Source organism: Cervus elaphus, chromosome 3 (assembly GCF_910594005.1).
Source record: "Cervus elaphus chromosome 3, mCerEla1.1, whole genome shotgun sequence".
Classification (NCBI taxonomy): domain Eukaryota; kingdom Metazoa; phylum Chordata; class Mammalia; order Artiodactyla; family Cervidae; genus Cervus; species Cervus elaphus.
In genome coordinates this window covers 25,641,151-25,652,979 of record NC_057817.1, presented here as the reverse complement: position 1 = coordinate 25,652,979, position 11,829 = coordinate 25,641,151, and the positions used below count along the sequence as shown (strand labels likewise).

General features: G+C 51.3%; 1 protein-coding gene across 1 annotated transcript; it reads right to left on the bottom strand.

Moving 5' to 3' along the window:
- Positions 1 to 9,125: 9,125 nt before the first annotated feature.
- Positions 9,126 to 11,095, bottom strand: GPR84 (G protein-coupled receptor 84). Its single transcript, XM_043878372.1, has 2 exons — positions 10,978 to 11,095; positions 9,126 to 10,543 (listed from the first exon to the last, which is right to left on the bottom strand). The coding sequence occupies exon 2, from the start codon at positions 10,533 to 10,535 to the stop codon at positions 9,345 to 9,347; it is 1,191 nt and encodes a 396-aa protein (XP_043734307.1). The 5' UTR covers positions 10,536 to 10,543; positions 10,978 to 11,095; the 3' UTR covers positions 9,126 to 9,344.
- Positions 11,096 to 11,829: the final 734 nt, after the last annotated feature.

Below are 11,829 nucleotides of genomic sequence, written 5' to 3'. Positions count from 1 at the left end.
CCTGGGAACCCCTCCTCCCTCCTGTCTCCCCCTCCTCCCCTTTGGCTGGGAAAGTGACTAGAGCCTGAATAGTGCCAGACACCTGCCTGCCAGATGTGGCGATTCCCTATTCTTCTCTCCCCCCTCCCCAAATGTCTATCCTTTCCCCACCCCACTGAGCTCAGGCAGAGGGAGCCCCCCTACAGGGTGATTTAGTGCCACAGCCCCTCTTCCTCAGCGCCCCCTCCAGTTCCTCGCTCTCCCCCTGGTGCCCATGCTCCCACTTTTTTCCACCTGGTACAGCCTCCTGCTCCCACCCCAGGGTGCTGGCTTGCGTAAGCTTCAGCTTCTGGACTGGAGAATGAATGGGTGGGGCAGAGGTGACTGGCCTCTTTTTCACCCATGGGAGAGTACATCAGCTGGGCTGAGGACAGTGGCAGCCAGAGCTGATGTCATTCTCACTGGTGAGGTGGGGAGGAGGGGGTGAGTGGGGAGAGAACTAGCACTCTGACTGCAGAGGCCTGTGAGACCTCCCCAGGTAGGCAAGAGAGCTCAGAATTGTGGCTGCCTGGTAGATACCACGTCTCCGGCTGGGTCTCCAGATCTTGTCTGGATCTGTGTCTCAATATGACTCAGTAAATGCCCTTCAGCTCCTCCCCTTCAGACTTATCCAAAACACACACTTAAAGGGAACCCTTAGTCCTTACCCTTCTCTCTTCAGTGTTTGCCCTTCGGTATCTTTTCTCTATTAATCTTTCTTCCCTCCCATTTCACCCTCCTCCATTTGTTGAATTTCCCTCACAGTCACCTGGCCTCCCCCGACTCCATCCGTCCCATATCACAACACAATATAATCCCAGACCTCCTACCAAAGCAGAGACTCATACAAAGTCACTCATTTCTCCTTTCCATCCCTCTTTGCAATCTGACAGTCCCCCTGGGCCAGACAGAGAGCTCTGAGGTGGGGGTGGGGTAAAGGATGGCTGAGTTGAAGAACAGCAGAGGCAAGACAGGTAGATGAAGTGTCCAAAGAAGTAGAAGAGGTGGAAGGAGTGGGACAGAAAGATGGAAAGAGAGAAAAAGATAACTGTGACACAAAGAGGGTTGAGGGTTAGCAGAAAGCCAGCAGAGCAAACTGCGTGAGAGAAACCCACACAAAGAGAGCAAAGCTAGGAGCAGGGAGAATGGAAAGATGGAGACAGGGAAGTCATAGCAAGAGAAGGCAGCTAAGGAGGGGCCAGGCAAGGGGCAGACTGACCCTCCTGGGCCCCCTCACACTGCTGGGCCATAAATCTTGTGTATGCGTGCATAAGTGTCTGTCTGTCCGTCTGTATGCCTGAATACAGGGCACAGGCGTAGAGGGGTGTCTGGTGAGGGTAGAGATGATCCCCACAATATTATTCTCCCATTTCTTTCAGCCACCTCCTTCCTTGAGGCACCCCACACCTATACACCCCTCAACCAGTACTCCTGATGCTCCAGGAGCCATCCCCATGGTATTTCCAGGATTCCAAGGAATCCAGGCTTTTTCACTTGGAATGCAGGCCTGCTGGAATGTGCAGTTAGGATCTGTAGCATCAAGAGGCCCCATCACCTCACTGCCCACCCCCATGCCTGCTCACCAGCTGCTCCCGTCCATCTTCTCCTCCCACTCTCCTTGTATCTCTCCCTCCTCGGCACTGACCCCTCCCCCAGCCCCTGACCCCCAGCCGCCTGGGGCCTGCGTTGGAGGGGAGACAAAGACAGGATTTATCACCAGGATAGAGAAGCAGCCAGAGACCAGGGCTGAGGGCAATGGCTGACCTCCCTGGATGGGAGGGAGTGCTTGGCCAGATGCTGGGAGGTGGAAAGCCTGGGTTCTAGTGGCTCCTGCTCACAACTCTCGCCCCCTCGCCCTTTCCCCCACTCAAACCTTGGTTTCTCCTTTTCCCTGAAGATTGAGGAAAGAGAGGATGGCCTCAGGTGATTTTAGGCCTCTGAAGAACAACCTGGGAGAAGGGAAGAAGGGAGATGAATGTCTTATGGATATTGGGGAGGATCTGGAAACCAGGCAGCAATCAGGTTCCTATTATTTCCTGGACTAGAAAGGAGTTCAGGTTTAGCAATGCAACAGATGAAATGAGATGGAGAGGTATCCCCCAATCTAGAGGGACTTCTCCAGAACAGGCCCTGATTGCCAACAAAGAGGGAGAAAAAGGTGACTGTGGGTCTTGAAAGATGGAAGATACCATCTCACCTGAAATCAAAGGAAGAAATGAAATTCCCCAAGGGTAACTAGCTCCTGGTGGCTCAGATGGTAAAGAATCTGCCTGTAATGCAGGAGACCGGGGTTCAATCCCTGGGTCTGGAAGATCCCCTGGAGAAGGGAATGGCAACCCACTCCAGTATTCTTGCCAGGAGAATTCTATGGACAAGCCTGGCGGGCTGCAGTCTAAAGAGTCAGAGTCGGACACGACTGAGCAATTAACACTTGCTAGTTCCAGTCCCTTTGAGAAGACCTGCCTCCCTGAGATCCCCCACTGCCTACTGAGAGGATGGGGAGCAGCTGGACCCTGCCTTTACAGTAAATAGACTATTGGCCCGAAATTGTCTCTACTCAGCAGGCAGGGTGTGTGCTCAAGGAGAGGGAATGGTGTGATCCAGGAGTTTCCGAGAAACTAGACCATATATCTTTCAGTGGACAGCTCCTGCAGCTTCCCTAGCCGCCCTTGGAGGCCCACTAGCCCTCCAGAATCTCAGCATGTCAGAGGCCTCCAAAAACCCAACTCTGAAGCTGTACCACTTCCAACTCCTGTCCCTCCCCCCCACCACATCCTGCTTTCTGCCTTCACCCCACTGTTCCAAGAGAAGGATGCTCGAATGAATTACCTCCAAGTGAAAAAAGAATGGAGGGAAGAGAAACCAAGGCAACTAGGAGCTTCTAGTCTGTCTACCAGTCTCTTAACACAGCCCGACCAAACCATTCCTACCCAGGGGCTGATGAAGGAGACCATCTTGTGGTTTCTTTTTAAATTCTTCTGCAAGCTGAAACCATCCTCTCAATTCTCAAAGGAAAGCCCAATTTTGGAAATTTCAGTGGGAAAGGCTCATGGGTTGGGAGGAGAGACTGAGAAAGGACAAAAGAATGGTGGGGCAGGGGTTGGGGTTGGGTGGGTGGGGGGATTTGCACAGGGTAAGGAAAAAAACAGGAAAAGGGAGAAGTGAGCATCTCCAGCATCTCGTTTTTCCTGGCTCCCCCTTCCCCCAATTGAGAAGGCAGATTTACAGCCCTGGTTTGGGGAGAGGGGGGGGGGGTGAGCATAAGGAAGACAGATCTGCAGTTCTGCCCTCTGAGTGTCTGGGTACTTAGCTTTAACTCCCCCATTAGCATCAATCCCCATCTTGCTGCCCATCCGTCTTCTGACATCAGCTCCTTCCCCTCTCTGTAGCCCAGGCTTTCTGACCCTAAGTGGCTCTTAAAGGGCCAGTCTAGACCTTTCTCTCCCTCCCTTCTCCCACTCCAGGCAGCACAGTCTGGGGGGTGTGTGTGTGTTTATGTGCAGCCATCCTTGCTGAGGCCAGAGTGGATGGGAGGCCCACTGTGTACATGTGGAGGGAGGGGGCAGCTCTTCCCTAGCTCCCTCTGTTCTCTTTAGGCCCCTCTATATCAGGGACCCCTGTCTTTGTTCACTACCTCCCCAAGCCCAGAGCAAGCCCTCCAGTTGAGCTGAGGGTCACAGACATGGCTCCTAGAGCTGAGGGCTGGAGAAGTCATGTGGATCCACAGGGAAGATCCTCTCTCCCTCTCTCATTTCCTGGAGGCCCAGGGCAAGGGGTATCCTGAATTACTGGCTGTTTTTAATTCTCAGCCAGCAGTGGGGGTGGATAGGCTGAGACTCCTAGGAGATGCCCTGAGCCCTACATTCCTAGCCTCCTTACCCAGGGCCCCAGGCTGTGGTGGTGGTGGTGGGGTGGCATTTCAAATCTTCCTCTCTCTGTGAGGGAAATGACAAGCCAGAGAAACCTGCCTCTACATTTACTGGCTCCTCTTTCTTATTCCTCAGCAACTGAGTTTAGGGGGTAACAGGGGAAACTGGCTTCTCCCCATTTCTCTCCATCTTCTGCAGAAAATGCTGTAACTGCACTCCAGGGGCTATAAGAATGCCAGGATGATTGGAAAGTTCCTCCCCCATCAGCCTTCAATCCTTTCTGCTGCAAAGCTCTGCAGTCCTCTGAGAGGCTTTCCAGGATAGTCAAAGGCCCCTCCTGATATCTGAAACCCACTCCTCACCTCACTCAGTGTTCCCTTCTCTGGCTCAAGATGAGAGAACTGGTAGGTGGGGGGCTTGGGAAAGTGGCCACGCTAAAAATAGGAGCCCCCAGCTGCACCCCCCACCCACGGCCCCTTATTTATCACCTTCCAAACCTCACTCTCAAAGAAGCATAAATATTCCTAATTCCTGAAGGCCAGCCCTGAACTCATAAATTTAACTGGGGAGGTGGGCAAGGGGAGGAGTGAGGTGTGGGGAAGGGGAGCCTACTGCAGCCTTGAGGAAGCCGAACATCTCCTGGGGGCGGTGTCTGACTTATCCCCAGGCTGACGCCCGTGGGTCTTCGTTGAGAGGAGGAGGAGTTGCGGCTTTCAATATTTCCTCTAGGAATTAGCCTTTTCTCACTCCCCGCCCCGAAATAAAAAACAAACTTAGTTCTGTCTTCTCGATTAGTTCTCCATTCTTCTCCATCCCTCTTTCCTTGCTATTACCTTTTAGCTTTTTCCTGCGCCCCTCTCTACGCCTTTGCTTCTCCAAGTCTCTCCCTTTTCAGAACCATTGTCTGAAGAGGAAATTTTCATCTCTCGTTCTGTCTGGATAGTGAGGTTTGAAAAGAAAAGTCCCCCTCAGTGCCCCCATCTCCCCGCTTCTGCCCATTAGCCCCCTCAAACGCGCCCTTTTCAGTCTTCCCCTCGGACTCTCCCTTTCTCTCCCTGGGCCTTCCTTTCTCCTCAGTCTTCCTTTTCCTCTGTCACTCACTTCGCCTCCTCAGTTTCCCCTTCAGCTCAGGATTCTCTCTCCCTCTCCAATCTCCTTTTCTCTCCCTACTGCACCCCATCCTACCCCGCGGATTCCTCAGGTCCTATTTACCCCTTCAGACCCCCTCATCTGCTTCAGTTCCTACCACCATCACACCCCATTTTCCTCTCCCAATGGATGAAAGAGGAGGAGAAAGCTTGAGGAATAGGTATAGGGAATGCGGTTCCAGGAGGGGAGGGAGAGCAAGGAGAGAAAAAGCAGGGGAGAGGGAGACGGAAGCGGTGCAGAGGGGAGGGGCGTCCTCACTCCCCAAGCGGCGCCCCCCTCTCCCCGCAGCCACTGAGCCATAAATCAGAGCTAAGGCGGTTTGGCCAATGGTAGAGTGACTCGTAAATCGGCCTGTCAAGATCAGCCAATGAGAGGCGGCGTTAAATCAAGTCCTGTCAGCGCTTGGCCAATGAAAGGCCCTGGGCTGACCATAAATCTGCCTGTAAGAGACAGAGAAAGAAAGAGAGTGTGCGGACGAGCGAGAGCTGCAGGGGCGGGGGGCAGGGGAGGGGGCGTGGGGAGAGCGGGCGGGGGCAGGCGCGCGAGAAAGAGCTGCGGAGAAAAAAAGGCGATAACGGAGGTACAGGCGATGAAGACAGCCTAGAGGAGAGACGGACAGATGGAGAGAGACAAAGAGAAGCCTTGAGAGATAGCGTCAGAAAGTCAGCGATAGAGCTGGGGCTCCGGCGGGAGACTGACAGAGATAAAGAAAAAGGAGAGACCGACACTGACACCCTCAGGAGGGCCCCCGTGAAACCGTTCCCCAAGACAAATGCATACACTTGCCCGAGATACGCGTGAGCTCCGCACCACGAGGGACCTCGTGCGTGGACACACGCGCGCCGTGCACACACGCAAGAAAGAGAACGAGCCTGAGGCATAATCTTCCTTCTCTTTTCCCCTCACTCAGCGCCTATGGCGACTAGGCGTGGGGTATATGTGTGGGCGCTGAGGGTGAGAGAGGAGGGGGTTGCGTTCTCGCTATGACGTGTCCCTTTTGGTCTCAGACTCTCGGATTTCCCGTGTCCTCTTGAGTCATTTTTTTCCAGTGACTGAGGATTGGGAAGTCCCTCCTGAGGTCTAACTTCAATCCCTATTGCTGCTCATTTCTACTTGCCGAAGCTTTTGAATCGCCTTCAAAGAATATGAAAAGTGAAGCCTTTTACAACCCTTCAGAGAACTCTCAACTTTGAGAATCTTAGAAGGTCTGAGCAGGAAGGATTTTTAGGGGTCATCTGATCACTTGATTCTAGTTATAGAAAAGTTTTGGTCTTACTGTGGTTAGACATGTAGGCTGGTACTTAAGTCAGACTTTCAGGTCTCAGATCATGATCATATCACTTACTAACCCTTGGACTTTAGACAAATGGCTTGCCCTATTTGTGCATTATTTATTTATTTTTTAAGCAAAAGATTATAATAGATATGCTCAGATGCTCAGTCATGTCCAATTCTTTGCGACTCCCATGGACTCTAGCCCACCAGGCTCCTCTGTCCATGGGATTCTTACAGGCAAGAATACTGGAGTGGGGTGCCATTTCCTCCTCCAGGTGATCTTCCTGACCCAGGGATCAAACTCGAGTCTCTCACATCTCCTGCATTGGCAGGTGGATTCTTTACCACTGGCACCACTTGGGAAGCTCATTATAATAGATACCTTATGGTAAATTTTGTAAAGATTATGCAAAATAATATATTTACAGGATTTAGGACAGTAAAAGGCATATGATAAGAGTGCACCCCCACCTGCATCTTTGTACAAATGATAAAACCTGAGGTCCAAAATGATTCAGATTCCTGCTCCTAGTCACAGGACAAATTATCAGAGAGCCTTGACTGGAGCCCTGATATCTATACTCCCAGGCCAATGATCTTTATTGGTCTGGCTGTTCACCCCACCTGTCTGGACCCCCAGCTCAGTCACCTGAACTTGATTCAGTACAGGCTGCTGTAATTTTTGTGGAAGGAAGATGCTCAAAAATACATGTTCCTTATTAGGAAGCACAACTCTTGGGCCCTGGAGGTGTGTTGAACGTGAGGATGTCAATTTGTCCACCCTGACTATGGTTCTTTCTGCTCTCATCTTCTTCTCTCTGGACTTTGTTCTCTCAAACCATGGACTTAGGGGCAGGGAAGGGATACCTGCAGCCAGAGCAGTGTCACCATCAACATGACTCTCACATTCTATTCACAGTGCCCACTCTTCTCCCCTCACCCCAGCTAGGTAGACAGTAAATATCTCATAATAATAAGTGTCTAATTCCTCACTTTTCTTCCTAAGCTTTGGGCAAAAAGGAGGGGTGGGGATTCCTGGCTCTCCGCCCTTGCTGGCCAGGATCTCTGGGCTCCCTGTCTTGTTGATATGTTCTGTCCTCACAGGGAAGCCAGAAAGGAAACACAGAGAACCAGCGTCACCTGGTGGCCACAGGTGCTTTGAATTCATGCATGTGCATGCACGTGCACACAGATGACAGGATATCGGTCACACTGGAGGAAGGGAGTGGTGTGACATCCGCTTAGCCTGGCCCCTGGGCCTTCTTAACTAGTCTTTTTGTAACTTTTGTAACCCAGGATGACAAGAGCAGGTCTGAGGGAAGAGGAGGGGCCAGGACCCGAGTGAATTAACTCCAAGCAGTGTGACCCTGCTAGGGCAGCTAGAATGCCTGCCTGCCACTGCCTTGGTTAAGCTCAGTTCCATTTCCACAGAGCGAGCAGTTCTCCCCCATGTCCATTCTTTTTGGACAGGGTAAGGGTCAGGGGGCTGGACTCACTGAAGTGGCTATCAAAGCTGGATTTCAAAACTTTTTTGTGTTGAAAAAAAAAACCTGTTTGTTGTGATGGGGCATCCTGGAAGCAGTAGCTAGAGGTGGGAGCCATTTCTGGGAAGTTAAATCAGTTCAGTCACTCAGTCGTGTCTGACTCTTTGCGACTTCATGAACCGCAGCACACCAGGCCTCCCTGTCCATCACCAACTCCCGGAGTCCACCCAAACCCATGTCCATTGAGTCGGTGATGCCATCCAACCATCTCATCCTGTCGTCCCCTTCTCCTCCTGCCTTCAATCTTTCCCAACGTCAGGGTCTTTTCTTTTCTTTTTTTTTTTTCGTCAGGGTCTTTTCAAATGAGTCAGCTCTTCGCATCAGGTGAACAAAATATTGGAGTCTGAATTAAACAAAAAGGCAGGCTAATAGGGACTTCCCTGGTGGCCCGGTGGTTAAGAATCCACCTTGTAATGCAGGGGACACAAGGTCGATCCCTGTTCATGGAGTTAAGATCCCATATGCTGCAGAGCAACTAAGCCAGCTCGCCACAGCTAGGGAGTCGGTGCACCACAAGGAGAGATCCTTCATGCTGCAACTAAGATTGGTGACAACCAAATAAATAAATATTAAAAAAAAAAAAAAAAAGAATTGGTTTTCTGGCATCCGCTAAGGGTGCGTGTGCATGTTCAATCTCTTCAGTCGTGTTTGACTCTTTGCAACCCTATGGACTGTAGCCCACCAGGCTCCTCTGTCCGTGGGATTCTCCAGGCAAGAATACTGCAGTGGGTTGCCATGCCCTCCTCCAGGGGATCTTCCTGACCTAGGGATCGAACTGGTGTGTCTTATGTCTCCTGCATTTGCAAGTGGGTTCTTTACTGGGATTCCCTGGTGGCTCAGGCAGTAAAGCATCTGCCCACAAGGCGGGAGACCTGGGTTTGATCCCTGGGTTGGGAAGATCCCCTGGGAAGGAAATGGCAACCCACTCCAGTACTCTTGCCTAGAAAATTCCATGGTCAGAGGAGCCTGGTGGGCTATAGTCCATGGGGTCGCAAAGAGTTGGACATGACTGAGCGACTTCACTTTCTTTACTGCTAGTGCTACCTGGAAGCTAATGGTAATTGATTTTTTTTAAAAAAGAGGCAGGCTAATCCTCTTAAACCAATTCACATGATTTATACCTGGAAACTCCTCAGCTGAAGGCTGTCCCAGGTCTTCTGCTTCCTGCCCCTGCTCTGACTTATGTCCCCCCCAAACCCTCAACTATTAGGTTCCAGCTGCAAACCAACCTTGGCCTATTTTCTTCTTCCCCACAGATCACACCTGAATATGAAGAGGATAGAATTCATTTATTAATAATTAATAATGCATCTTGAGCAGCCTAGGGCTGAAATGTTGAGTGAAGGGTGGAGAGGCCTGGTTTGGGGAGTTTGGGGGGTGCTTGTCCATGAAAGTTCCCACAGGTCTCACTTTCATCTCTTCCTATAACAGCTGGTCACCTTAGTTCTGGAAGAGACAATCCCATATTCTGGTGACTGGGGACACAGTTCTAATCGAACCTACGGAAACTCCGGGGCCCTCGTTTCAGGAGGGAGCCATAGGCTTGGCGGAACTGGCGGTTCATGGCTGCGTACAGCACAGGGTTGATGCAGCCATTAAGCCAGGTGAGGTTGGCAGCCAGCATGTGGACAACTCGGGGAGCCTGGACCTTGGCATCCAGGATGTTGAGTAGCAAGAAAGGGATGTAGCTCAGGGTGAAGCAGAGGAACACAGCAAAACACATCCGGGTCACCTTCCCAAAGTCTGATGGAGAGTCCTGAGCTCTCTGGGCTCCTTTAGTCGTCCTGGCCTTGGCAGCCACTTCTGGAGGGTTTTTCTCTGCCATCTGCTTAGCTGCCTTACTGTTGCTCTGGTCCCTGACTTCTGATGAGTCTCCTTCCAGGGTCTGGGTGGTGGCAGCACTCACTGGCTCAGATGAAATCCCCTCGCTGGGTCCTCCGGATGCCAGCCCACTATCTAGCTCCTGGAAACGACCAGGCACGGCCTTATCTGCCCCTGCCACATGGTTGGAGCGGATGCTTGCCTGGCGCAGCTTGTACTGATCCAGTGCCTGTGCTGCTTGCTTCACCTGCCGGTGGATGAGGCAATAGAAGACGCCGACACTGCTGAGCCCAACCACAAAATAGATGCCTAGGAGGACAGTGGTGTAGGGCTGGCCTCGGATGCGGTCAAAGCTGCAGGTGCAGACTACGGGCACCAAGATATAGATCGGCCAGAGGGGAGCAAAGCTGGCTACAGCCACCACCCAGGTGCTCACCAGTGCCAGCACTATGCCCTTGGCACCGAAAACTTGGGGAAAGAGCTTAGGGTGGGCAATGAGGAGATAGCGTCCTAGGGCGATGAGGCAGAGGGTGAGGATGGAGACAGAGTTGGATACGAAAAGAAGGAACCCAAAGACCCGGCAGAAGGTGGCACCGGTGCGCCAGTGCAGGTGGAGGTAGGTGTCCACTGAGAAGGGCTGGAGAAGGGTGCAATAGAGCAGATCAGCCACTGTGAGGTTGGCGATGAGCAGGTTGAAGCGGGTGCGGAGCTTGGGCTGGATGGCCAAGGCCAGCAGGGTGAGCACGTTGCCCACGGTGCCCGTCACGGCCACCACAATTCCCCAGCTAACTGCCACGAAACGATAGCCCAGCACAGACTCATGGTAGCAGGAGAAGTTGACGTCAGAAGTGTTCCACATGATGGAAGCTAAAAGGGGTGGGGAGAAGAGGGAGTCAGAACCCGACCTTGAACTCAGATCTCTCGAATAACTCTGGGCTTCTGGGCACCTGAACTGTTACAGGAGCTCCAGAGCCATTCCCAAGCCTTTTCATCCCAAGATCCCCAATCTCCTCTTTCCCATTCTCAAAGATTTTTCCAAATATTTATCCATTTTATCTATGAAGTTTCTGTCTACTCCAATCTCCAGGCCTTTTCAATATCCATCCAGATACTCTCCCCTGTCCTTTAAGACCACCCGGAAATCCCCTCTCCTCTTTTATTCAGAATAGTCCTTTCTGTCTGTAGTCCCTTCTGCCACACACACATAACAGGCCTCAGTTTTTTATTGTTTGTTTGTTTTTACCACCTGGGAGATGAGGAGACAGAGAATGTAAAAGTATATCCACCACAAAAGTACTCACCTGAGTCTCCCAGCCTTCAAATCTCTCTTCAGCGGAAGTTCAACTCACTCAAAGCACAGTCCTTTCTGGTGGGCAGTCAGGCTTCAGACAGGAGGTGCTCTGCTCCTATTATACTGACCTGAAAGAACAAGAAACTCCCCAGTTACCCAACCTCAGCCACTTCCTCCCTTGCCTCCAGTCCTACTCATTTGGTTTTAACTAGTGAAATATGGGGCTTCTTTGTTGAAATTTCCTTACTACTTACCGCACTGGACACCACAAATAATGTAGCCAGTCCTGACTAGGACAGTGGTTGTGGGAAATGACAACAGTGATCAGGATCCATAGGTTATTGAGAGGCAGGTAGGATTTATTTAATGACTCATAGGAAAAAGGGTTAGAAGGAGGGAAGACTAGGAGGATGCCCACTTTTCCTGGTGGGAGTGGTTCTCTTAATCAATGAGATAGGGAATGTGGGAAGCATAGCAGGCTTAGGAAGGGGGTAAATAATGAATTCAGTTTTATATCAGATTTGAGGTACCTGCAGGATATGCTAATATCTTAGCTCCTCTAACCCAAATTTCTTCCAGCCCCCCTCTCTCCACCTGGGATCCAGCCCTACTTTTCTCCACCCACTTTCCTATCTTGCCACTTCTGCCCCTCAGATTTCTAGATCTCTAGGCTCTTTTTTGAGCTAGATCAACCTGAAAACAAAACACACATACACACAAAACCCCTCAAACTCCTTGTTGGGTCCTATTTCTGAACCTATAGCAAACTCCCACCCCCAACTTTGTAACTAATCCCTCATCTTCCTCATCTTCCTCTTTAACAGTCCTCATCCCACCTTCCCTCCCCCTTTCTTCCGGAAGA

Bases quoted from the DNA above. Each gene is read 5' to 3' on its own strand.
- GPR84 (XM_043878372.1), bottom strand. From the start codon at position 10,535: ATGTGGAACACTTCTGACGTCAACTTCTCCTGCTACCATGAGTCTGTG.